A 25129-nucleotide genomic window follows, 5' to 3' on the forward strand; every position below is an offset into this window, starting at 1 on the left:
TGTTTCCTTCTATTGTACCTTTATTGCCATATATGGACCAATGGGATGGGCTGAACAATAAGTGGATGTCCTTTTGCTCCCTGAACAGTTCTCAAAGGAATGTTTGTTATTAGATTGCTTTTTCTGTTTAGTTTCACATCACTATGCTAATAAAGGAAACATAACACTCCAAAGGCTTTTCTACTTCTGCCACTGTAACTAGTTTATTGTTTAATTAAATCTCTTTGTATAGGCAAGAAAACAAAATGCAACATCCCGTCAGTTGACAGGGACTCGTGAAAAGCTGAATACACTCCTTTTCCAAGTAAATTTTCCACTCATTTTTAGTAGTTTAAGACCAGCGTGGTGATCATGTTACTGTATCCGACTGATTTGCACTCAACTCTTGCTAAATTTGCTTAGTTATTCACTACTACTCAGTGCAGTGTCATCAGCTAGCATAATAGAGAGCATATGCATAATCAGGGATTTCAATATAAACTACAAACTACATTAAATGCAGTAAGTGTTCTTGGGACTACTGCATCTTGACCTGTTTTGAAAACAGCATTAACATATGCCTAAGAATTGCCTAGTAAATAAGGACTTGGTCAACTCTGTCCCTTGGGAAAATGTGCAATATATTGTTGAGGGTTTTCGTGCAAAATTTCTTTGGGACTGTTTTTGTTGCTGAGAGAGGAGCAACTTGCCTCTCCCAGCACACTGGCCAGGCTGCCCTCGCAGTCAAGAGGTTCCTGTTGTAGGATTCAGCCAAAGATTTAAGAGAGGGGGAGATTTTGGCGTTGGCTAGAAAACGGGAAGTGAACTTAGAAGAGACTTCCTCCATGACCCTGTAAACTTCAGGGATATCTACACACGGCTGGGCAGGCTCAGAGCAGCAAATTAGCCAGGGCTGAGCTCCGCGCCGCGGCAGGCGGGGCTGCCTGCAGCACCAGGCACAACGTGCCCAAGTGTCTACGTGTCCCTTCTGTGTTTGGGGTTTTGTCCCTCCGATATAAAGGAAGAGTGGCACTGGTTCCATGTGAGAAGAGTGTCAGGATGGTGAATTTAGCATAAGGATTGCTAAGAAGGTGGATATCTTAGAATGACTTGCAGATTTTCACATGTTGCTGCAGGTGGAGCAAAACTCTCTGCTGATCTTTTCAGAAAGGGAAGGAAGAAAAACAAAAAAGGCAAAAATCCTGTTTTACTTGTAATACAGCTTAATTCCCCGCTATGGACAGCGAGAATAGAGGAGTATGAATGTGGTTAGCCTTCAAAGAAACTTTCCTGTATGATCCATTTGGCTATAGCAGGGGGTTTGGAACTAGATGATCTTAAAGATCCCTTCCAACCCAAACTATTCTATGATTCTGTGGTCCTTTTTCATGTACTGTTCATATGATGGACCTGACTGTGTAGCTTTGTGCTCATGAGCAGTCACTTAGGACAAGACTAATGGAAGAGAACTTTCTTGTGTACTTGGTACTCTGAAGTGCCTTAGTGGCAGACATTTTCTAAAAATCTTGCCAGATTTGTGTAGGGGAGAAATTGATGTTGTTGCCTTGTGTGAATGGGTGTTTGACCACCACCAAGATGACACTGCTTTCAGTTTTTCTTGGTCCATATTTTCTTCAGGAGTTGCTCCTCAGTCATGGCAGCTGGCTCCTAACGTCCTGTTAGGTACTCTTGTTAGCTCCCTCCTCAAGAGAATTGAAGGAGGCCAAAGGAGAGCATGTTCAAGGTCCACGTGGGGTGAGAAGGACAGTGTCGCTTCTGGGCAAGTGTCACTCTGTCTGGAGAGTGTGCATCCATTCAGCTGGGAGTATTCACCAGAGCAAGTGACAACAAGGGAAGGCCTTCCAAAGCTGGCGCTGATAGTGTCTTATAACGCTCTGCGTTGTGGCTCATATTTAGCTGAGGAAAAGAAATGTTTTCACCCTGAATCCGTCTACAGCCCAGACAGATGGCTGGTGTCAAATGATAGGTTCTTTGTCAGTAAACCAAGAAGTGTGAGCATCAGAATGGAGTGATGTGAACAAAGGCTGTCTTTAGGATCTTCAGAGTTTTCTTTAGTGGTGTTGAACTGGCATGGACGGGTACAGCTGTTTTCTGGGCTTCCTGTAGCAAGTTCTACTTTCAAGTGTGCACTTCTAAGCAGCAATGGAGGTGATCGATCTGTAGCCTCTTTTATCAGAGCCAGTGACTTCAAATCCCTTGGTAAGCTGAGAAGAACATTTGCTTCTTTGTAGGAATTGTGTTACTAGAATGTTGGCTTCTGTCCATGGTTTCCACACTGGCCATCTTATAGATGTCCAATCACACGAACATTTGTAACGTCCTGCTGCTTATAAGAAATGCTATTCAGAGTGGAATGATGCACTGTTTAGAGTGTTGTGCCTTTTACTGTCTTCCTTCTCTGCCTTTACTTGGGAGAAGAGCAAAGGAACAAGTTCTGAGGGTTGATGTCCTGCACGTCAATTTGCAGGAAGTTTCGTGCCACAAAGGCTAAAATGAAGGTGGCTTCTGAGTAAGGCAAAAGCAACTTGTTTCCTGGTAACGTGTAGTTTCACTATTTATTTACACCTCACATGAAATGATAAGTATGTTACGTAAAGCTGTAGCTAGATAAAGCTGAAAGTTAGCTGTTGTGATCCACCTTATTTTTTGTTGTTAGCAAGTCATCATATTTTGGCTGTTGAGACTTCCTCACAAACAGGTCCCGGTTTCACCCACCTCCAGCCACACGGTCCTGGAGATCAGGGTGACAGGCACAGCTCCCAGGAGCTGCGTGCTGACGTGGTGTGTGCTGTTACAGCCTCATCCCTTCACATGTCTGTCTCCATTAACATTAAAGGTATTTTGTGCATAATTTACACAGTTACCAAATACTTACAACTACGTTCCTGTTATCCCCAAGCAGTCTGTACTCAGCACAAATTGCTGTCTGAAAACATGCACAGCTGGTAACCTTTCCTGGTATTCCTCACAGAGTAGAAGCACTCCACTGCTCTGTGACAGGCAAACATATGCATCCATGTTTTTTTTCTCTTTTATTTTTTCCTTGCTCATTTGAATTCTTACTGACAAATGGCAGACTGAGAAGCAACAGTGATAGTAAACACTGTGTTGTCACTGCTTCCCTCCCTTGGCATTGCTTTTGGTTGTGACCTTGATGAGTCGTTTCACCTTGGCGCCTTAATTTTTCCACTTCAGAATTGTGTTGCCTTTTCTTTTAGGTTATGTTCTAAGAACTATGAATAAAAATGCCATACAGGGGTTGAACGTTGCTGCCGTTCACTTACCATAGCAGATGTTAGGGTGTAACATGTTCTCTTAGAAAACCGCCTTTCGGCAGCTCTGGACTGCCTTTGTTTGGGGTAGCCCAGGTTTGCCTTGTGGCACCTGCTGCCATCCTCCAGCAGCATGTGTTGGGACAGCCCGGTGGCTCCTGCTGTAGGACAGTGCTCAGGAGCCAATAGCTGTGCCCACTGACTTCTGGCTGGAGCACTGCACAAAGAAGTAACCAAGCAGTGGTCACACTATGGAGTGGTTCCAGCATTTCCACTAGCTCCCAGACCACCAGCAGAACTTACTGGAGTTGCATGATCAGATTGTTTCTGAGAAGAGCAGATGTCTGTTGTATGTGAAGCTAAACTGCTCTTGTTGGGAACAAGTTTTGGCATTTGATATAGCAGAGACTGAGAAAAAGAGGATCCTTCAGTAGGGACTGCTGTTTGGATGAAACCTTGAGGAAGATACATACAGCTTTGGGAGACTTTGAAGGTGGTGCTCATGAGAACAGGAAAGATTCACAGGGGCAGTGTGTGGCCATCAGGTCCCTCACTCATTGTGCCTATGGGATAACATGTTTTGGATTCTTCTTGCAGAGCAGAATCAGGAAAAGCAAAAACAAGAGCGAAAAAAGCCACAGCAGCCAGAATGTGCACTGGTGGATCTGTTTTGGCAATTTTGGGCATGTTTACCTAATGTAGGTAGTTAGCCCGCTTTCTAAAATTGTTTTCCCCGGTACCCTAAGTTGTGAGAAAAGAGGAGCAGTAGCCTGTGAAACACAGGGTTATTAATTTTGCCTTGTAAACATAACTGGTAGAAGAAAAGCACTAAAATAAATTACCCATTAAATGGGAGGGTAGTGTAAATAGCTTCATGGCGCACCACCACTGATTAGATGATATAGCTTATGAACAGTTGGTTCAGTCTTTGGAGGAAGTAGAGGACAGAAACCACTGACACATGGAATGGGGAGGTAAGGCAGTGAGGGGGCTATGAAAACATTAGGAAGGGGAGACACTGATGGAAAGTTCTATTTTATTTATTTATTTGGTAATAGAAGAAACCTACTCCCTAAAATAAGGAGCAAATGGTCAGTGAGATCTCTTTAGTGGTAATAAGACAAGCTAACTATGTTTTGTGAGAACAACCATTGGTAAACCAATTAGTGTTTTAACAACCTAATACCAAATCACCCTCAGAAACAGTTCCCTGTGCCAGAACTGAGACCTAATTCATTGTGTGACAGGGAAACTGAAAGCTTTCATGTGCATGAGAAATTTTTTAGCAGTTCTTTTTCCTTCTCTAGTATCAATATTTCAGGCATTTATTTATGCATAAGTTTTAAAACTGGCTGTTTCCAAAACAAGATTGTATCTGTCCAGAAATAGCTTCTGATGTAAAATATTGGATAGAGAAATCAAGTTAATGGGTGTTCTGCTATTAGCTTCAATAAAATAAGAATTTTACCCCCAGGTAACCATGAAGCTAATCTTATAGGACACTAACAAATAGGTAATTACAAATAGGTAATTACTTACCTATTTGTAGTAGCAAAGTCGGAGGTAAGAGAGTTTTCTGTGCATATATATATAAAATACATTTTATCATCAGTATATTGTTTTCTTCTTCCTACAGACTCCATCAGTATGCATCTGTAGAGAGCAACTATCCTCACAGAAAAACATTTGAATAAACAACTGAATGGTGGTCTGAGACACGGACTAAGACAACTTTCTGTCCACAGTCTTCAGAGCAGGAATGTCTGGACAAGAGAACAGTAGGAAGCAGCAATGAAATATAGGACGGGACTGATCTAGTGAATTACCTCTTCACCATCACACAGTCCAGCTCAAGCCACACCTGCAGGCTTGACAGCCCTCTCCATTTACAAGTTCAAGTATCTGCTTGCTGGCCTGGAGTGATGCAACATATTATTTATACACTGTGAGCTATTAACATGACAACCAGCAGCCGCACATGTCCAGTGCCGGCAGTGAATGGACATATGACTCACTACCCAGCAGCTCCATACCCCTTACTTTTTCCTCCAGTCATCGGTGGGCTGTCGCTGCCTTCCCTTCATGGACTCCAGAGTCACCCACCAACGAGCGGATGCAGCACCCCATCACCTGCAAGTAAGTGCTCAGTATTACAGCTTTTACTGCTCCTTTTCCTTTAGCGAAGGCCAACCTAGTTCACTCTGCCCACGTTTCATTTATTCTGTTTGGGCAAAGAGGGTTCATTTCTTCTGAAATATCATTTTCACTTAATCTTGTTTTTGTAGAAATAAATGTGCAACTGTATGACATACCAGAGCATTGGAAACTGAAGGTGATAAAACCTACTATGGATTTTGACATATATTACCACCGTAGCTGCAGAAACTCATGTTGTGTTTATAGAAACTCTACACAATTAGCCATTGCGTATTGATTAACAATGATTCCTCAGTACAGAATTCCCTTCAGTGGCACTATAATTACTAGTGCTTATGTTTTTGTTTAGTTAGTAACTGCTTCCCTCCTGGACAGCTTGTGAAGAACTGTTCTTGTGAAGCTTGTTCTGTGGCAGCCCAACAGCCAGCCAGCAGCTGCAGCCTGCCCATGGCCACAGAGTTAATGCTTCAGTCTGTGGTTGCATTTCAGTGCACCACTCTCACATTTTCAGCACTGCTGAGTGTGTTAGCTGGGCAAGTTTTTTGGTTGGTTCTTTTTTATCACTTGGAGGAGCACTTTTTTCTTGCTTGGACTAAGTTTTATTTATCTTTAAGTGGCTCCAAACACAGTTGTCGCAATTATATAAACTCTTCAAATAGCATCACATAGACAGGATACTTTTCTAGAGATCTTTGCAGTGAATGACTGAATGATGAGGAAATCTAGAGTGCAAACAGCTTTGCAGGTCAGCTGTGAAGATGTTTGTCTAAATACATTACTGTGATTGCTCAAAAAGGTCTTGAACAGCAAATTTGCAGAACTGCACTTTTAGCTAAAGGTGAAACAGACTTGTAGCTGTAGTCCAAATACACCTTTCAGTAGAAAGCACACAAACCTATCGCTCCAAACACGAATAGGAAACCACAGTGAAGAAAAAGCTTCTGAAGAGTAAAGCGGTGGGGTTTTGTGCTGCCCAATACTAATTCTGGCTTTGCGTCTCACATACACATAGCTGAAAACTGGGCAGTCTTGACTAAAGTCTGTTGTGGCTTTTTTTCCAGCTGATGCAGGCAATTTTCATGCATTCATGTGTGGGAATAGGTGTAATCTGGTCTGGCCTTTATTTGCCCTGTTTTATTGTGCCAAGTGTATTTTTTATTGGAGGTGAAAAACAAAACATCTTGAGATACGAGGTCTGCAAGTAACTAACTTTCCAGTCCTCCCAGGCATTATCTTAGTTACTTTTCAAAATACTATAGTTTGAATTTCTCTCCTGATATTACTAGAACACTCACCTTTTTCAGAAATAACATTTGATGTTAATGGAAACCTTTATTTGAGGTGCATTTGTAAATGCTGAGTGTTTAGGATCAAATATGCTGGGTTTTCTTTTCCATCAGTTGTTCGTGTGGAATTAAGACAGAGTGGCAGGTGAGTTACTAATGAGAAATAGAACAGTTAGTGTTCAGACTTTGAAAAAGGTTTTATTAAGTATGAATTTCTGTAGTTATGCAAAATAAGAGGCTAATTCTGGAGTTTTGGGGTTTGTATGTTTGTCTCCCCGTTCTAGCATCTTCAGGGCAGTGTTTATGCAGAGGTGCTTTGCAGCACTGGTTTGCATTGACTGAGCTTGAAAGTCTGGCAGCTGGTGCACATAATTTGAGGCAATATGCTTGTGTATATGAGCTAAAATTCCATGATACTGGGAAGGGTGACTTGAATTAGAATTTCATCTCAGCCCTCTGCAGGATGACTTTTCTGTCTGTGTTACTCTATTTGATTACCTTTGGCAATGACAATCTCTTTTGTTTCTAAACCTGTAGACTTCTGATTCTGAAGTTTAGGGTTGATACCACTAGAATTATAGAGGCCAATTATAGGGACTTAGAAGCAAGAAAGATGAGCTTTGGGTTACATTTTGGGCTTTTTTATTGTTTCTTTTTTTTTTCCTTGTGGACACGTTGAGGATGATTTTGTCATTTTACAATGAAGCCACTTCATAGTCAGAGGTCAGTGTGATTGAACTTATACTGGATAGTGGGAAAATAGAGCTCTTGCTTGAAAAGATAGAAAAAAATCAAAATTTGGCCAAACACACACACTGTATATGCTTCAAGCTAGTGTACCTTTTATCTTTCATACTCTATCCATTCATGCTAAATCCAACAGAAATGATTTTATGTACTAGGAATGCTATAAAGATCTTTCTAATATTTTTTAAAACAATGCAGCTTAACAGTTCTTTTAAGTTACAGTCATTTAAACCTTCATATTACTATTCTGTTCTATTTTAGTCTATCTTTATTTCAGACTTGGTTATATGAGATGACTGAATGCAGGGTTAGCTTAGTCTAGAGTCGGAGTAGCTACCTCCAGTCTTACTGAACAGACAGCAACATTTTAGATGTGTTAATTTCGTGAGCACTGATTACTTAGAGGAAGAGTTTGAGACAGTGATTTAGTTTCATTGATGTTAATAATGGTGTTGCTTCTGTGACCTATGACATGACTTCTGTTTTTATACTGAGATACATAGTGCAAAATACTTAATAATTAGAGGGTTGGTCACGGTGCTAAAGAGGTCATAAGATGAAGAAATGTCACTTTTATGCATACATGAACTGTGCATTAGCACTGAATGAGTAAAAGAGACCATGGTCGAGATCGTTACTTCTGTAAGTCCGATTGATTTACCTATCACTGCACTTGCCCCATACAACACAAAGCTGATGTTTTAACTATTGAGATCAGATGGCATGCAGGCTTCTGCAGTTGCAGTAATAATGAAGAGTCTCTTCTGTATTAAAAAAAAATAATAATAATAATAACTAGCAAAGATGGTATGGGAAGATTATTACTTAGCTTACATTTAGAAATGCTATTTTCTGCTTCAGCAAGTGGATTGTGTAATGTTTGGACCTGAATCCTTTGAAATCCTCTGTAGGTACTGTCTGAGGATACTCTTTCTAGAGCTGGAACAAAGCCTGGCAAAAAGGAAAGATGAAGGTGAGGCCTTCCTGTGCTTTCTGGACAATGCCACAGCCTGTCCTGTTTAGATTGCTGCTGGGCTCCAGGAACGGCACTCCACAGGCTTTGCATGCTTGCAACAGGAAAATGACAAAACATTAGTGAAATTTTTGGGGGAGGGGGAATAGATAAATTTTGTCAAGGATTGTAGCACAATGTCTTATTTAAGTAAAAGCTGCTCTACTGAGGTTCAGGTGAGTCGAGTTCATGTTGACACACACAGGCAGTTCTCTGTTGTTCCTGGAAGAAGTGTCCCCTCCTGCCATCATGAGTCGGAGCACTGGTAATGGTCTTGCCAATATCAGCTTAAGAAGAGCTTACTTTCTTCATAAAACATGTTGTGGGTGTAAGCACAACTTCTAATCTCCAGAAAAAGGCTAAGTATACAAAAATAAAATTAAAAAATAGAAAAAAAAATCCCTTAAAAAAGACTCTCTCACCAAGTGAAGGACCACCCAAAATTGAGAAGGAAGGTATGTAGAAGCTGTGCAGACAGGTGTGGTCTATCTCCTCATTTGAAAACCAAGAAAGGGAATGCTGTCTTTACGTTACAGCTAATGGGGCCACAGAGCATGCAGCAGTGTTGACATTTTACAGGTGAATCGCAGCATAGGGCAAATGGAGCTTTTCTGTCCACTGGTACAGTGTCTTGTAAGATCTGTTGCTGTAGTGTTCCTTTTCCAAGATGGTCAGCTTGTGCTGGTTTAACCCAGTTGAAGAGTACCACAGGCCAAAGCAGTCTTGGAACTACAGGGAGGACTGGATTTGGGAGGAAATTAGGTGCTCACTCAGTCATCGATCTGTCTCAGCGTGAGCTTGAACACCAGCCTACGCTCAGCCTGCTTAAAGTCAATTGGTGTGAGTTGGAGGCCTTGGCATGGAGAGGAAAAGATTAATCTGAGCTAATACTGTGATTTACATAATCCCCAAGGGTGTCCTGAATGAAATTAAAGTAGAGCCTGGACAGCAAACACTGTGGGAGCCACTAAATAATAAAACACTTCGGCTGGCAATTGTTCCCTTTCTGCTTGGATTGAGCATCCTGCTTCCTGCATTGAGCCTGCCCTGGGTGATGCTTGTAGCCTGTGGCATGCAGTGGGAGCAAGCCTTGGTCCTTAGGCTGCTGGTTGGAGCCTTTGAGACCTACATATTCTGCCATCATATATTGCCAGGGAAAAATAGGAGTAGTTTGGTAAGGGGGCAGAGAAGGGTGGCGAGCGTGGTACAACAATGTCCTGGAATTTATATAAACTGAGTAAGTTTCCTTCATCCAGATAGTATTAAAAAATAATTTTAAAAAATCTGAATGTGTTATTTAGAGGGCTGCTGGAATGTCAAGAAAAAAAAATCAGTACTAAGTTCACTTGTATTTTAGACAAGCATTTCCATACTTTGCAGTCTAGGGTGCTTTAAAAGTGCATCGTAAAGAATAAAGGGCTTTTTGTTCTCTTTTATCTAAGTATTTTACGTATGTGTGTAGGTATGTGCGGAAAGTAAGGTCACCTGAGAATCTGGAAGGGGTAGACAAAGAACTAAGAAAGGCATTACTTTTTGGATAATGCTGTGTAAATAATAATTCTTATATTTACATTTCTTTTATATATTTAATAGCCAGTATTTCATCTGAGGCATTTCAGACATACTTAGGCTAGATAGATTGTGGTTTTAAGCATTGTTTTTCCTTCCATTGCTGTTATTTACCACATGAACTCCAACTTAAAGATTTTGTGTTGTTTTTTTTTCCCCGGGAAATGGATTTTCCACTGGTATCATTAAAAGTACAGTCAAATCCAGTGTTGCTGGTGCAGTACTGCAGGATATTTTTGCCAGCCCCACCCGTTGTAGGAATTCATTTGCTTTTCCAGTTCTGTTGTTAATCATTATATTGACACAGAAAGTCCTCCCAAAAGCACTCTTTGGCAGATTGCATTAAATATGAATAGCAGATATTCATTACGATGTGTTGCCCCCAAGAGAACTCTAAACTATCTGCACTACTCATGAACAGGCAAATACACTAATTCTCCAGCTATTCAAATTATTTTCAAATAGTTTACTGTCTCTCTAATAAAAACAAGAATGTCTCTGTTTCCCTTAATTGCTTAGAAGGTCAAGGACTCCCACATCTCACTTTACTTCACCAAATGGGGAACATTTCTGTTGGAGGTTGGAGTGTGGTTAAGACATGATGGATTTTCTTCATTTGGCACAGTTACGGAGGCAAGTGCTGTCTGTAATGGACTTAAAAATCCGAAAGATTACTCTTTTAAACTCTGAAATAATAATGGTTGAATTAGAAAAAATACACGAATTAAATTTTTAAAGAACTTCTCTTTCTTGATTACACTACTGAGCTTTTTGAAGTCTTCTAAGTTTTATGTGTCTGTCTCTTTTTTCCATTTCCCCCTCCCAGTCCCATCTCTTTATCGAGGCTTGCTGCATAGACATTTACACATCTGCAATTAGCAGGTTGACTTTAAAGGCTTCTTTACTTGTTCAGTACGTGTGTTGCACATCTTTATTGAAAAGAGAGAACATGTGTTTGCATTCTGAGAGAGGCAGATAAACAGAATATGAATATCAGATTTCTTAGCTACAGCCAGGGTTGCCTCATGCTGGCAAATCTGAGGAGAAATGTCCAGATGATCCCCTGCAGATATCATTCATGATCTTAGAAACCGTCATTGCTTTTCAGATCTTCAGTTTATTTTATTGCTCTTTTTTTTGTTTTTCTTCTGGTTGGTCGCTTTCTGTAGCACAAAAGCATCCATACTTCTTTGATCAATAAGGCTATATTATATTATTGTTTTCTGATTGCAGTTAATCTGGAGTTATCAACAATTTAAATGTATTTGTCAGGTGTGTTAGAACTTCTTTCTGTAGTCCTGCCACTTTCAGAAGTGAATGGGAGCACCGCTGCACTCAGACAGTGGGTCACTCATTCTGTAATGCTGCCTTGTCTAGGTGAATCCTCAGCACCGTGTGGATGCCCTCCTCTTTGAGTTTTAATATGCAGTGTGCACATCTGAAATAAATCAGTTCTGGGTGTGTAAAGGCAGGAATTTGCTTCCTGGGAGGAAACTGAATTTCGAGGTTGTCTACCTCCCTACACTCACACAGGGAGCGGATCATGTAACTCTGGCATGTGCTTCGTAATTGCTCTGTGCATCTCTTGTAGATTTGCTGCGGTCTGAAAGAGCCTAGCATTTGGAAGTTGAATAGGACCTGTCAGAGAAATGCTCCTTCCCTTATTATGGGCCCCGGAGCAAGGAAATTCCCCAACAAAATGCTGTCTTACCTAAGGTTGGAAATATGTTTCTGTGGAGTATTGCTAATGACCTTTTTCCTTTGCCGTTGCCCAACAAAAATAACACCCAGTCACTCCCAGGGCTGGGGAACTAGTGAGGAGCAGTAAAGGGCTACTGCCAGTCCTCACGGCCTGGGCGCGCTGGGGGACCGTAGTGTTGCATAGCAGGGCCTACTCCTTCTCTCCCATCTCACATGGGATTGACACCCTCCACCCATGACTGCATGTCCACTGTGGATCCGTACATAGGAAATACGTGGTTGATCTCTCAGAAGGAGTGTAGTGCCAAACTTTAGGTTTGGCAGGGTAACAGCCAGAAGTTTGGAGAGCGTGTGTTGTTTATCACGTGATAGTTTGCGATGTTAACTGTGAATATAAGGTCACATTTTGCCAGGTTTCTCTTTGGAGGTGTTTGTTTGGCAATGACAGCTTAAGAAAATTTAGTCATATTATTTTAATTACATGGAGGGCTTCCATTCAGTTATATTGCTGTGTCCAAAAGACATATTGCTGTGGACTTCTTGTAAATCATTGATTTTAGTGCCGGCCTTGATACAGATATTCCTCCTTTGCTCATTTTTGGGTTGCTATTTCATGTTTGTTATGCTTTTAACAGTATGTGACATTTAATTGGGAAGATTTATTTAAGATTAGGACAGTTTTCCATCAGAAGAGACATTGTTTTTCATGTCTAGAGTTTCTTTCCTTTTTGCTTGTGTAGGGAATATTGGGGACAACTTGTTTTATGTAGATCTTTCAGCTGTATCAATGACACCATGTTTCCCATTTAAAATGATAAATACCCACCATATCTGTTGAATCCTGAAAGAGTAGGGAATCTTTTTTCCCTTTCTTTGTCCTTCAGCACACTGTTTCCTTTCTTACTACCCAGAATAGGTCTACATCAGTAATATTCATAAATGATTTACAAAAGTAATTCCTGTGTAATAGCTTGGGACGTCAAGATTTTATGATGCTGCCAGATGTGCTATCAAACAAAATTATCTGGTTCAAAAAACTTGTGATAAATCTAGTCAGAGCAAATTCCCCAAGGCAAACTCACCCTCTACAAAAGTAACTATGTCTCATAAAATTGTTAGGTTCTCCTTTACCACATGTTTGAAATCAGACTTAGAGCAACAGTTTTATCCATGGGCAGACTTACAATTGGGATAAACCAACAAACAGGAAGGACTGGCCATAGCAGAAAACTCCTTTCCTTTCAAAACACTGTGCATGTTCAGAGCAAATGTCAGAGTAAATATGAGAAATATTCAGAAAACTCAAACGTGCATCTCTAAGATACTCCACTGTTTCGTCTAGGTAATGCATTTTTAGAAAGTGGCCATACTCTAAGTATAATAGGCCATCTATTTTCAATGGCCAGCCTCCTCGCCGCTCCTCTGGGTTTGTAGCTGCGTCTGAGCACCTTGGTGTAGTGCACTGAGCAACATATCTCATGTCTGACATGTGTGTGTTCCTTGATATGCTCCTGTGGGGAAAATGTACAGTCAGTGGGAATCATGTTTTGGTGAGGAGTTCGTGTTTTGAAAGAGGGGCGTATGCTGGTTGCATTTGTGCTTTATAAGTATCTGTACTGTTGGAGAAAGCTTGCCAAAGAAACGTGCCTGTGGCTTTCACAGGCTCATTTGCAGTGGCGCTTGCTTCTCAGGAGAGCCTCCAAGGAAGTCCATCCACTTGGGAGGAGGAACTGAAAGTCCCAGCTAGGAGTTTTTACAGGAGAAGAACTGAGTTCAGGTGATGGAATTACGACCCGAAGGGGGGAAGAACTTCATTCAGTGCTTCAGGGAGAAGGTGGATCTGGAGCACTTAGTTTATTCCATGGCTTTGGGAAATACACTCCAGCACCTGGAATTAGTTTGAGATGTTTATGGACTCCATGTGCAGCCTACTGCTATACAACATGTTTGCTTACAGTTTAAATTCAGATAGAAAGCAATTAAGGTATGCAAACAATAGGAGTGGACTTCCAGGTAGAGCTTGTTTGCTCTTCTTCAGTGCTGAAGATCAGCCAAGTTTAGATTTGACCTCAGCATTAGCTTTCATATGTTTAAATTTGGCCTAGTATTTGCACTAATACTCATGCTGACTTTTTTTAAAAAAAAGTCTGAACTGCAAGAAATACAGACAAAACATGTTTCAAACTACTGCATCACATTTTGCACTGTGTATTTAGAAGTAAGGGGAGGGATGTTCTGTAGCAATCCTACACACTTCAGGGGAGGAAGGTGGTGTACTGCCATCTGGTTTGCACAGCCCACAGGTGCTACCGCAAGGTTCTCCACAAGAATTGGCTCCACCTTATTAACCTCCACAGCTATATTTGAGGGAGAAAAGGCTTGCCTCTCTTTTGATTGAAGATTGAAAGTGCCAAAGCCAAAAGAATCACGGAATCTTTTGGAGTTGGAAGGGACCTTAAAGTTTGTTTAATAGAACTCATCTGCAATGAACGTGGATACCTACAGCTAAATCAGATTGCTCAGAGCCTCATCCAGCCCGACCTTGAATGTCTTCAGCCAGGAAAGGGGCTTCCACCATCTCTCTGAGCAGCCTGTTTCAGCGCCTCACTCTCCTTATCATGAAAAACTTCTTACTTACATCGAATAGTTTGAAACTATTTTCCATTGTCCTGTCACAACAGGTCCTGCCAAAGAGTCTGTCCTCTTCTTTCTTTCAGCCTCCCTGAAAGGCCGCTCTCAGGTCTCCCTGGAGCTTTCTCTTGTCCAGACTGAACAGCCCCAGCTCCCTCAGCCTGTCCTTGTAGGGAAGGTTTTCCATCTCTTGGATCATTTTTGTGGCTTTTATCTGGAAGTGTTCCAACAGGTTCACATCTCTACTGTATGGAGGACTCCATGTCTGGACGCAGTACTCCAGGTGAGGGCTCACCAACGCAGAGTAGAAAGGCAGGATCACCTCTCCTGCTGTGCTGGCCACACTTCTTTTGATGCAGCCCAGGATACGGTTGGCTTTCTGGGTTATGAAGGCACACTGCTAGCTCATACCTAGCTTGCCATCCACCAATACCGCCAAGTTCTTTTTAGCAGGGCTGTGCTCAATCCTTACACTCCCCAGCTTGTTCTGGTAGTAGGAGTTGCCTCAACCTAGGACCTTGCTCCTGGATTTGTTGAACCTCATGAGGTTCACCTGGGCCCACTACTCGAGCCTGTCTAGGTCAAGTGCTGCCCTTTTACAGTAGGTAGAAAATACTGTGCAGTTTCCTGTGTAGTGTGATTTCATTTGGGTACGACTAGCAGAGATAGAGGGAATCCCTGCTGTTTCTGTGCATACTCTGTTTTTTATCCTTGTTTCTTCCAACCAGTGAGCGGTACATGCTTGCTTGTAATGATCCTGCAGAGAGATGTGCAGTTGTCTGCTGTCCTGAAACGAGGCCATATTGTAAATCTACAGTCTTTGGAAGAATTCACCTGCATACCAGCATTACCTAAAAGCTATCGGTGAAGACATTTGGTGGGAAATAGAACTGTATCATGTAAACAAATCTGTTTATTATATATTGCTTTCACATAGCAATTCAAGGATCAAGAGTTCTGTTATTTGAGAAATTAAATCCTGTGAGAATCATTACAAGTACAGAAATAGTGATGTCATTGCAAAATTAACTAGCTATAAACCCACGAGGTGACATATCAATTCATAAAGGGAATAGCAAAACATAATGCAGGGCACATCTGCTGCTCCGATTCATGCAGAACTATAAGCCTATTGGTATCTGCAGACCACTTGAAATTGAACATCTGTTAGAAGCACTTGAAAAAGCAGCATGAGAAGCTGTACACCTTGCAAAGCATTTTGCTGTTGGTAACATCATCATTTTGATTGCATATTCTCGCAGAAACTGTTTTAAGTCCCCTTCTAGATCTTCCTGGCATTGTTTCTTAAATAGCGACAGCATGAGTAATTGTAAAAATAACATGGACTTTTCTAAGGACTTTCCTAACATTTTTATTACTTTTTATTTATTATACTGCTGCAGTACACAAACTGCTAGAGAGTTTCCAAACAAAGAGGGAGATACGATCTCTGTTCCAAGTAGTTTGGAATAAAAAAAAATAAGACAGACGCACGAAGAGTAAGGGAAAAGGATGCGACTTCTGAGCCAAACGATTGAGGTGAAGGAAGGCTCACATCCTAGAATGCAAATCTGGGCTTGGTGCTTTTTAAAGAAATGATTGAATGCTTAAAACCAGGGCAGACTGTGGAGGCTGACGTGATTTTTGTAAAGAGCAAGAGTAAGATGCTGCAGCTTGCTTCACAAAACCCACATGGGCAGTCGGTGATCGATTAAGTATTGTAACTGAACTGCAATTGAACTGTGTCCTCTTAACTCTTAACTAAGCCAGTCAGTTTGACAGTGTGTTTCCCCTAGCTGCACGGTCTAGCAGAGTCCACTTAATTGGCAATTTTCTTCTGTTTAACAAAAACAGAAATATAGCTAAGCCACAAAGAAAAAGATTTCACTATTGATTAACAGTGGTTGGTTTTGCTAAGTAATCTGACAGACATTTGGAACACATCAACTGTCTCATACCGCTGTAGCCAAGCATCTTGGAGCACGATCTGCTCTCCTCCACTTTTATTACTTGCAGAAGAAGCAAGCTCTGCCAGGATGTTATTTGAAGGGATGTCTGCCATTTTAATATGTAGTTACTTGGACAAAACTTGGTGGAAACATACTGCAGTATCTTTGATTTTGCAAATAGGTAATCATATTTGTTTACAGTAAAAAATGTGAATCATTGCTATGTTTGGGAAAGTAAATTAAAATATACAGCACAAGTCACAAAAAATGTGCCATTTTGTTGAACTCCACAAGTACTGAAATATTGTATGGGAAATACTCCAATTTCACCTTTTTTTCCAGTAACCAAATAATTTGTAATTTGCTGTCCAAGACGTAGCTGAAGTGTTCTATAGCAAAGGTAAAAGTCTAAATGGAGCAGTCCATCAACAGTGCAAATATAGGAAAAGTCACTCTTAATGGCAGTTTAAAATGGGCTTCTGCCAAACCTCTGTCAAAATTGTGGAGCACTCTACAACTGTGTTGTTATGTTTCTAACAGTGATGAAAATACACAGTGGACAAGCCAAAATTTGCGAGGGTCATCAGATGTACAGAGAAAGTCTATTTGCACTTCAAAGTGTGAGATATGTGCATTTCTTTTCTCCCTAAGTTGCCGCTTACTACTCAGCTTTTAATCATTTCTGGGCCATGATACTTCTTTTGATGCCCAGAAGTCTCCACTGCTGTAGTCCCAGTATGAAAGCAAGGAAAAGATAAGTAATGCATGTCCCTGCTTTCTTTGGGAACAGAAAGTTTAAGAAGGTCTAAATAATGTTAAAACTGTTCTCCTGAAGTTCTGCTTCTGTAGTGACTCCCTGATATTAGTGTCTCTGGCATTAATGTCTGGTTAGATTCCGTGAACGCATCTTGGGGTCTAGCAGGTTTCTTCTGTTTGGAAGAAAAGTGTACTTTGCAGACAGATCTCTTGTTTGAGGTGGGCAAAGAGCTATACAATAATAATCAATCACACAAGGAATTCAGCATCCAAAGTCTGCTTCTTATAGCTTCAGGTCTAAGTCCATTTGTCTCCCTTTTTCTTTTTTAATTGATTTCTTTGGTGTTTCTCTGCTTTCCTCCAAAACAAAAGCATACATACAACTGTACATATAATTGCAGAAGACTTCTCTGCTCCCTCTTTCAGTACTAGAGGAATTGCTTCATGTTTATCTTCAATGTAGAAGGATGGCACCTTCGGTAAGGTGATGTCTTTGGTGAGAGGGATGCAGAAGCCTTCACTAGGGGGGTAAGGCTCATTTTTGATAGCGAAGAGAAGGGGAGGTCAGGCAGGGAAGGAGGCTGAGCCTTGATGATTACACAGGAAGTAGCTTTTGCCTGCATGTAAAAGAGCTTGTAAATGTGTGAGCTGGTTACTGAATTAATCTCCTAAGTTATCTGACATGGCACCAGCTGAGGCCCTCAGAGCACTGGTCTTCCTCCAAGGGCAGCAGGGAAGAAGGCACAGCCAGTCTTGCCGAGTCACGTCACCTTTAACGATTTTCTAAGCAAAAGGTTGATGGTGAACGTGTGTGATGATTTGAGAAAAATGCTGATCCTTGTCAATTGTCTGTTGGTCCAGAAAGTTGGGAACCATTGATCTAGCATCTATCTCTGAGGTCAGGTAGACTTGTGTCCAAGTATGTGTGCCTGGGATCAGACACTACCCTGTTTGAAGAAGCATGAAGAATGGTGTCTGTCAGAACAAAGTGCCCTTTTTTCTTAGGATGGACTACTTTTCCTTATCTTTTTCCCCAGAATGCTTATCTTACCTGACCTCATTTCAGAATATCTTGTACTGTACAAGGAACAATTATGGTTTTGATCAAGACTATGTAGTATGATATTTATCTTAGGATGAACGTGGTTTTCATGAGTTTAGAACTAAACAAATTGATCTCTTTAAACAGAATTATTCCCCACATTGTTCAGAAGCACATGGACACTTGTAGCAATGCATGCATGCACAGAGAGTGAAGAAAACCCCACTGCTGTGCTGGATTGCTCTTCCTATGGGCATCACTGACTGCAGAGCAACTGGGGCTGCAGCGAACCAGGTCCATCCTGTGGATGTCCACCACGGGTCTCTTTAGAACGACCTTTGACTGGCCGCCTGTGCCATTTTGTTTGTGTGTGTGCATGTTCAAATGTGTTTTTAATAACTTATTTTCTAAAACATTGAGCTTGGTCAGCTGCTTAGAAGCATGCACCTTTTTTCCAATTTTCTAAGCCTGTTTTTTGTTGGAGCACAGGCACCAGGAGAGCAGGGGAAAGGGGTGAAGGAAAGCAGTCAATGCCTCTAGGAGAATTGCTGGTATTTCTGAGGGACAGAGGGAACAGGCTTCACCTGTGGCATAAATTTGTTATAGATTCCCTTTAAGATCAGGAAATGAGTACAGTCAGCGCTTCATAATTAACTGTGAGCGGAAAATCTCTGGAGATGGCTAAAACAGATTTGTCCACTTACAGAAGAAACGCCATGACTTAACAGGTGTATAGTGCCTGTAATATGCTACTTAGGAGTTCTTCAGGCTCTGCTGCAAACAAAATATTATCCGACTATAATAACATTGTGAACCCAAAGACCTTAACTGGTTTCATTATCAAGTGAGCGCCTTAGGGGAAATACACAGATGGAAAGACATTCCTTTCAGTTGGTATAATGCTCCTGTGCCAGAGAATTTATGGCCAGAATGTGGTTGGCCCTTACATGGGCGCATTGTGGAGGAAATGCATGAATCCATTCTGTTTTTTTTTTTTTCTTTTCTATTTTTTCCAGCTTCCTTAAGGGCTGAGTTTTCACTGCCAACCCCAGGCTCTGGGACAGCATAGCTGCCTCCTTTGTGTGGGCTGTGCTATTCCCTCCTTGCTGCATTGGTCATGCAGAGCGTGCCGTCTTCTCATCCCTCTGCCCCGATGAGTAGGCTCATGCCACTCTCCAAGGCATTATGATTCTCGTCTGGCATAATCTTGTTCACATAAATTCATTTATCCCAGTATGTGTTGGAGGTTAAACAAAGCTGGGAGGCTGATGAGAAATAGTCTTCTAAAACTGTGCTTTTCTTTGCTGGTGCAAATGCGCTGTGGGACTGGGTAAAAGATGAGAACTGGAAAGATCAGATCTCTTTTCTCAACCTGTTTGTTAACTGGCTGGAGATAGCATCTACGAAACAGAGCTGTGTAGCTCAGGCGGTCTGAAAGGCTGCACATGAAGAAAAAGATTGGATATATTAACTCATCATTTAGATAGTTGGGATGGCCGTACTCACTCTGATTCATTAAATATCCTGTGGTTTCTCAATTACAGTTGTCAGGAGAAAGTTATGAAAGCCAGTTTTTTTTCTGAGTTTATGAGCAGATAAGCTTATGTTCCCCAGAGAGTCTGGGCTGTCCATCATGGATGGTTGTTATTGAGGAGAACCTGGGAGCCAAACCTGCAGAGCACATTCAGCAGTTGTCTAAAATACTGCTGTTTCTCAGAACTGAATAAGTCCACCAATTTGGAGATTGCAGGCAGGATATCTGATATTTTTGTGTGTGTGCTCATGGCCCCTTGGTCAAGAAGTACCCCGAAGATACTGAAATGAAAACTAAATAGTAATGAAATTGTGCTTCAGTTGTAAATGTTAATGGTTTTGCAAGAGACTCAAGGAGGAGTTCTTCCGTTAACTAAACTGGCTTGTTTGTTCCTTGTTTATATATCAGCTTACCCTCTCTTTGAACATCATCTATGGCTTAACAGTGAATAGTTCACAACTCTTTAAATGTTGCCCTCTTGTCAGTGACATTGATCACAGTGTGGAGATCTTTTCAAATTTCATACAGATCAAATAGCTCTGTTTTTTAAAAAAGGTCAGAAAAAAAAACCTCACTAGAATCTTTCCTTTGTGGTGAAACTACCTGTTTTGTTTTGTTTTGTTTTGTTTTCTGAGTCTGGTTCATAGAAACAGCTGAATGAAACTGATTTCATTGAAGTTACTGACTAAAAACAAAGGGCTAGCCTCTTCCCCCAGCTTCACCCTCCTTGGAACAGACATTTGGCATGGAAAACTTGAGCCAAATATTTTATCATACCAAACAGCCTCCTAGCATGGCTGCTGCAGGCAAGCATAAAGATAAGTGACCTCAGCAACCCTCCCTGCAGCAGCTTCTCCTAGTCTGAAGATGTTTTGCACAGGTGTAAAAGTGCGATGCCAAAGTGAATCTTGATATTAGCACACTGTAAGTTGTATTCTGCAATTAACGGCACTCACCTGTGTGTTGGTGTTTCTCTGACCATGCCATCCTTTATGCTGTGTGTATCTGAAGATCTAATCCATCTCAGCCTTGGACACCCCGAACTGCAAATGAAGTCAGAGAGCTGCAGGCGCACAGCTCCTGGCAGGATTATGCACCCAGTGAGCTATTGCTCTCATTATGTTGCACTGTAATATATCATCAGTGCAAAACATCATCCTAATGATGCATTAGTGTAATACATCATCAGGGGAGTCCCACTAGTAATGTATTACTCAAAGTATGGTGCTACTCAGTAAGAAAATCATCTTGCAGTCCTTGTGTTGTTTCAAAACAGCATCAGCAAAGGCAAAACATGTTGGTAAAGATGGATGTGGCTTCCTGGTTTCATAACTATGTAACAGAGGTACCTTCTGTACACTCTGACTTTGTGATTGTATTTTTAAAGATGTGTATTTGGCCTGTCTTCGGTTGCATTGCTGTTTGGAAGTAGCAGGAATTGATTCTTTAGATTGATGGCCAGGGGGCTTGAATAGAAAGTTGTAAATCTCTCCTCCAGAGTGCCTGTCACATAATTCTTGGTGATGGTAGAAGGGATCTTATGAAAACATGGTGCCAAAATTTGCAGTTTTAAGGATTTTTCTATTGTCATCATGATGCACCTTCAGGTTTCAGTCACATGCACTGGGATAAATATGTTTAAAAAACACTCTCTCAAAAATTAAACCCTTCCATTTTCCTTATCAACCCATTGATTTTATTTGGTCTGCAAGATCCTTTGGCAAACAGTCCTTCCCCCAGGAGTTGTCTCAAGTGCAGGATTTACTTTAGCATGCAAGGGAATTGGATGAATTCACTCACGTGTTTGAATCATGGTGGTGATACTGCAGGATGCTCAGCATGGGTTGTGTCAGTTCCAGGCACTGCCAACATGGAAAAAAGTGGGCCAAGATATTTCACACGAGGACCGTGCTACTTCATAGGACACTCGGTGAAACCACAGTAGGGTAGGAGAGAGTATTAGCTATGAAACAGAGATTTCCAAAACATGACTTGTATGTGGCTTCTGTTTTCTAGAGTAGTTTTAAGTGCATCCTTCTCACAGGTGCAAGGCAAGCAGACTCTAAGGTTAGAGCCTGAGTGTCACTGTATTCTCAACTATGCATTGTTGGATAAGTGGATCCCTTTAGGGACCCTATTTTTATTGCTGCAAAACTGCACACATACTCCTTTAAGCAGCAACGACAAAACCCAACAAAACCTCCCCAGTCACAGGAAAACCTCAGCAAAAGCAAAGACCATTTCTTGAGAAGGTCAAGCAAAATTTGGCCTCCCTTTGCTTTTTTTCTTGTTCTCTTGTATTACCATATAACTGGACTGAGTAGTATGACTGCAGCCCTCTCAGGATTTGGCCATCAACCTCCTCTCCTCTCCTCTCCTCTCCTCTCCTCTCCTCTCCTCTCCTCTCCTCTCCTCTCCTCTCCTCTCCTCTCCTCTCCTCTCCTCTCCTCTCCTCTCCTCTCCTCTCCTCTCCTCTCCTCTCCTCTCCTCTCCTCTCCTCTCCTCTCCTCTCCTCTCCTCTCCTCTCCTCTCCTCTCCTCTCCTCTCCTCTCCTCTCCTCTCCTCTCCTCTCCTCTCCTCTCTTCCCCTCCCCTCCCCTCCCCTCCCCTCCCCTCCCCTCCCCTCCCCTCCCCTCCCCTCCCCTCCCCTCCCCTCCCCTCCCCTCCCCTCCCCTCCCCTCCCCTCCCCTCCTCCCCCCTTCCCTCCCCTCCCCTCCCCTCCTCCCCCTTCCCTTCCCTTCCCTTCCCTTCCCTTCCCTTCCCTTCCCTTCCCTTCCCTTCCCTTCCCTTCCCTTCCCTTCCCTTCCCTTCCCTTCCCTTCCCTTCCCTTCCCTTCCCTTCCCTTCCCTTCCCTTCCCTTCCCTTCCCTTCCCTTCCCTTCCCTTCCCTTCCCTTCCCTTCCCTTCCCTTCCCTTCCCTTCCCTTCCCTTCCCTTCCCTTCCCTTCCCTTCCCTTCCCTTCCCTTCCCTTTCCCCTCTATAAATCTCTTCTAAGGTCTTTACCAAATGCTTCTGCCTGCATACCTATATCAGTGAGGTATGACTACAACACTGTATTCACATGAGCACCTAGTGAGCCTCTGTTATTGCAGCAAAATGGTGGGGTTTACTCCTGTAGCTTCTTTCATTCATTCATGATGTTTTTACTGTACTGATCCAAAGCATGCACATGTTGGTATAACACTAGGAGCACTTTGCTGGCGTCATTATTCTTTTACTGGTTAAGTGCTCTATGGGCTTATTTAGGCAGCAAAAGCAGTACCCCAAGCCAAAAGAATTCCAGTTGTAACTTTCTTGAAGCCTTATTTGGGCAAAATATGAATGGCTCTAAAAGACAGTAACTAATTTATTTCTTTAAGTGGTGTTAGGTTAAGATCATCATCACAAATCACACCGTCCTTAATGTTAGAGTCCCCGTTAGTGCTGTAACACAAACCTGCTCTTTATGAAGCTCTTTCTTGGAGCTCCCAGAGGTCCCAGCTCATTCTCCAGGAGAACAAGGCGCTTGCTGTCCCAGCGTAGGCCCACCATGGTAAGGAACAGGCAGCTGGAGGAAGAAGACTGCCTGTGTGTCTGTAGAAGGAAGAAGTCTGGTTGGTCTCTCCCTGATGCCAGCAAGATGGCTGTGTGAAAGTTTGGTTTTAAATTAAAACAAAGACCAGACTTGCTGTGTGCAAGAAATAAGCAAAATCCAATAAAACCAAGGGCTGTTCATTAAGAAAACAGGAGGTAGAAGGCACTGTTGACTTAATGAGTTGATTGTGCCACTGTTCAAAGCTACTGTGAAATCAGGATCTCTCTCCCAGCATGCCTGAATTCAACCCTCATACACATTTTTCAGCAACAAAAATGTTGATAAAAAACAAAAAAAGTTGATAACATGATTTGGCTGCTGCTTTGTTTTCTACCTTAGAAGTAGCTGCTCAGCTCATGCATTGGATCATTCTTATTCCAGAAACACTGCCCTTCCCTATGTGCGCAGGTAGTGCAATGAATCAGGCATTGCTGCAAGTACTGTTTGCAAAGTGAAGTCTTTCTGGCAAATCCTACCAGCTGATTGCTTTGTTGTGTATGACAGGTTATTACGTTAATAGATTATTAAACTCTGCGTATGCACTTTAACCTTCTGTGAACTTTGTTCTTGTGTTTTGGAAGGAATTAACTATATCCAAAGTACTGCTGAGCAGTCAGTCAGCAGTGTGTGTGCTTTCCACCTTACCAGTGTGTCGTGCCGCACTGTGCTGTGCTTTGTTCTTTCACCAGGTTGCACTGTGACTCAGACACAGATGTGACATGTCAGAAACAATGTGATGTGACACGTCCAACAAAAAATACCAGTTAGGAGTTGCGTGGATAGTTTCAGTGCACTCCGTTCATGGATTATTCGCTGCCCATTCATGTGCTGATAAAGGGTCCAATAGTTTTCAGCATGCTAGCTGGTAAATGACGGGGAAAAAAAAAGCCCAAAAGCAACGCAACAATAAGAAACACCCTCTTCCTCCTCCAAACTCAGTTCAGTGCCTTCAGCTCTCGAGCTGTACTCTGTGGTTCCAGCTGGTGGTATTTGGATCCTGTAAGTTAATTAGAAGGAGAAATTTCTGCAGCTAGCAATGTAGATATTCTGGGGAAAAAAAACCATTGCCCCGGGGGAGGGATGATATTTGAGCAGATTTATAGTGCTCTGAGTGTGCATATGAATGAGATGATGGCCGTCAATGCAGCTCACTGCTGTGGGGAGCTGTCAGCTTTGCTCTGGTGTAGGGAGATCCAGGGAATGAAGCGGTGGAATCGGGAAGCAGGAAAATAAAGACACCATTGGTTTTGAAGTGTGTTTTAAAAAATCTTCAAGTACTTGAAAAAATACTCTCTTTTCCTTGAGAAAGGAAGGGAAGGGAAGGGAAGGGAAGGGAAGGGAAGGGAAGGGAAGGGAAGGGAAGGGAAGGGAAGGGAAGGGAAGGGAAGGGAAGGGAAGGGAAGGGAAGGGAAGGGAAGGGAAGGGAAGGGAAGGGAAGGGAAGGGAAGGGAAGGGAAGGGAAGGGAAGGGAAGGGAAGGGGTACTCTGTGCAGACAAGCAACATTGATCAAAGTCTGCTAACCTGGAGGAGGATCTCCATGCACATGGCAAAGGGAGCACCGAAGCCCCATCTCCCTCTTGGGTTTCAATAGAAGCCACTTGAACAGAGCTTAGAGCATCTTGGCTTCTTCTGGTCTGGCCAGAGTGTGTTTGCAAGTGTGGCTTGTTCTGATGCATGTGAGAGCATTGGTGTAGCATGGGGCAGCAAAAATGTGCTGAGGGCCTCAGCCAAGCCAGAACATGGGATGCACGCTTAGCTCATCCTGCTGAGCATGATGCAATAGGTTGCTGTCCCCTCAGCTGAAGTGTAGTTCCCTGCCATTTTTGCATTGTGCCCTGGGAAGGAGGCGGGTTCACCGGATGTGCCACTGTGCCAGCTGCAGTCACACATGGTGCCAGGC

At 42.3% G+C, this 25129-nt stretch overlaps 1 protein-coding gene and 1 long non-coding RNA gene across 10 annotated transcripts in view; one reads left to right on the plus strand and one right to left on the minus strand.

Moving 5' to 3' along the window:
* Positions 1-25129, plus strand: part of RARB (retinoic acid receptor beta) — a 324329-nt gene that overhangs the window by 125781 nt on the left and 173419 nt on the right. For all 6 annotated transcript variants that reach the window (XM_040676713.2, XM_040676707.2, XM_040676732.2 and 3 more), the window contains one exon: positions 4909-5408. In XM_040676713.2, coding sequence (XP_040532647.1) covers positions 5231-5408 — 178 coding nt within the window. In that variant the 5' untranslated portion in view covers positions 4909-5230. The remainder of the gene's footprint in view (positions 1-4908; positions 5409-25129) is intronic.
* Positions 15271-23676, minus strand: LOC112531715. Of its 4 annotated transcripts, none has more exons than XR_006936867.1 (4): positions 23563-23676; positions 23091-23227; positions 21457-21518; positions 15271-20699 (listed from the first exon to the last, which is right to left on the minus strand). It is a non-coding gene; the product is annotated as an uncharacterized LOC112531715 (long non-coding RNA). The 4 variants fall into 4 exon arrangements; XR_005857782.2 differs by having other exon boundaries at positions 15271-18027; positions 21457-21619; XR_005857783.2 differs by having other exon boundaries at positions 21457-21619.

The sequence above is a fragment of the Gallus gallus genome, chromosome 2 (assembly GCF_016699485.2).
Source record: "Gallus gallus isolate bGalGal1 chromosome 2, bGalGal1.mat.broiler.GRCg7b, whole genome shotgun sequence".
NCBI lineage: Eukaryota > Metazoa > Chordata > Aves > Galliformes > Phasianidae > Gallus > Gallus gallus.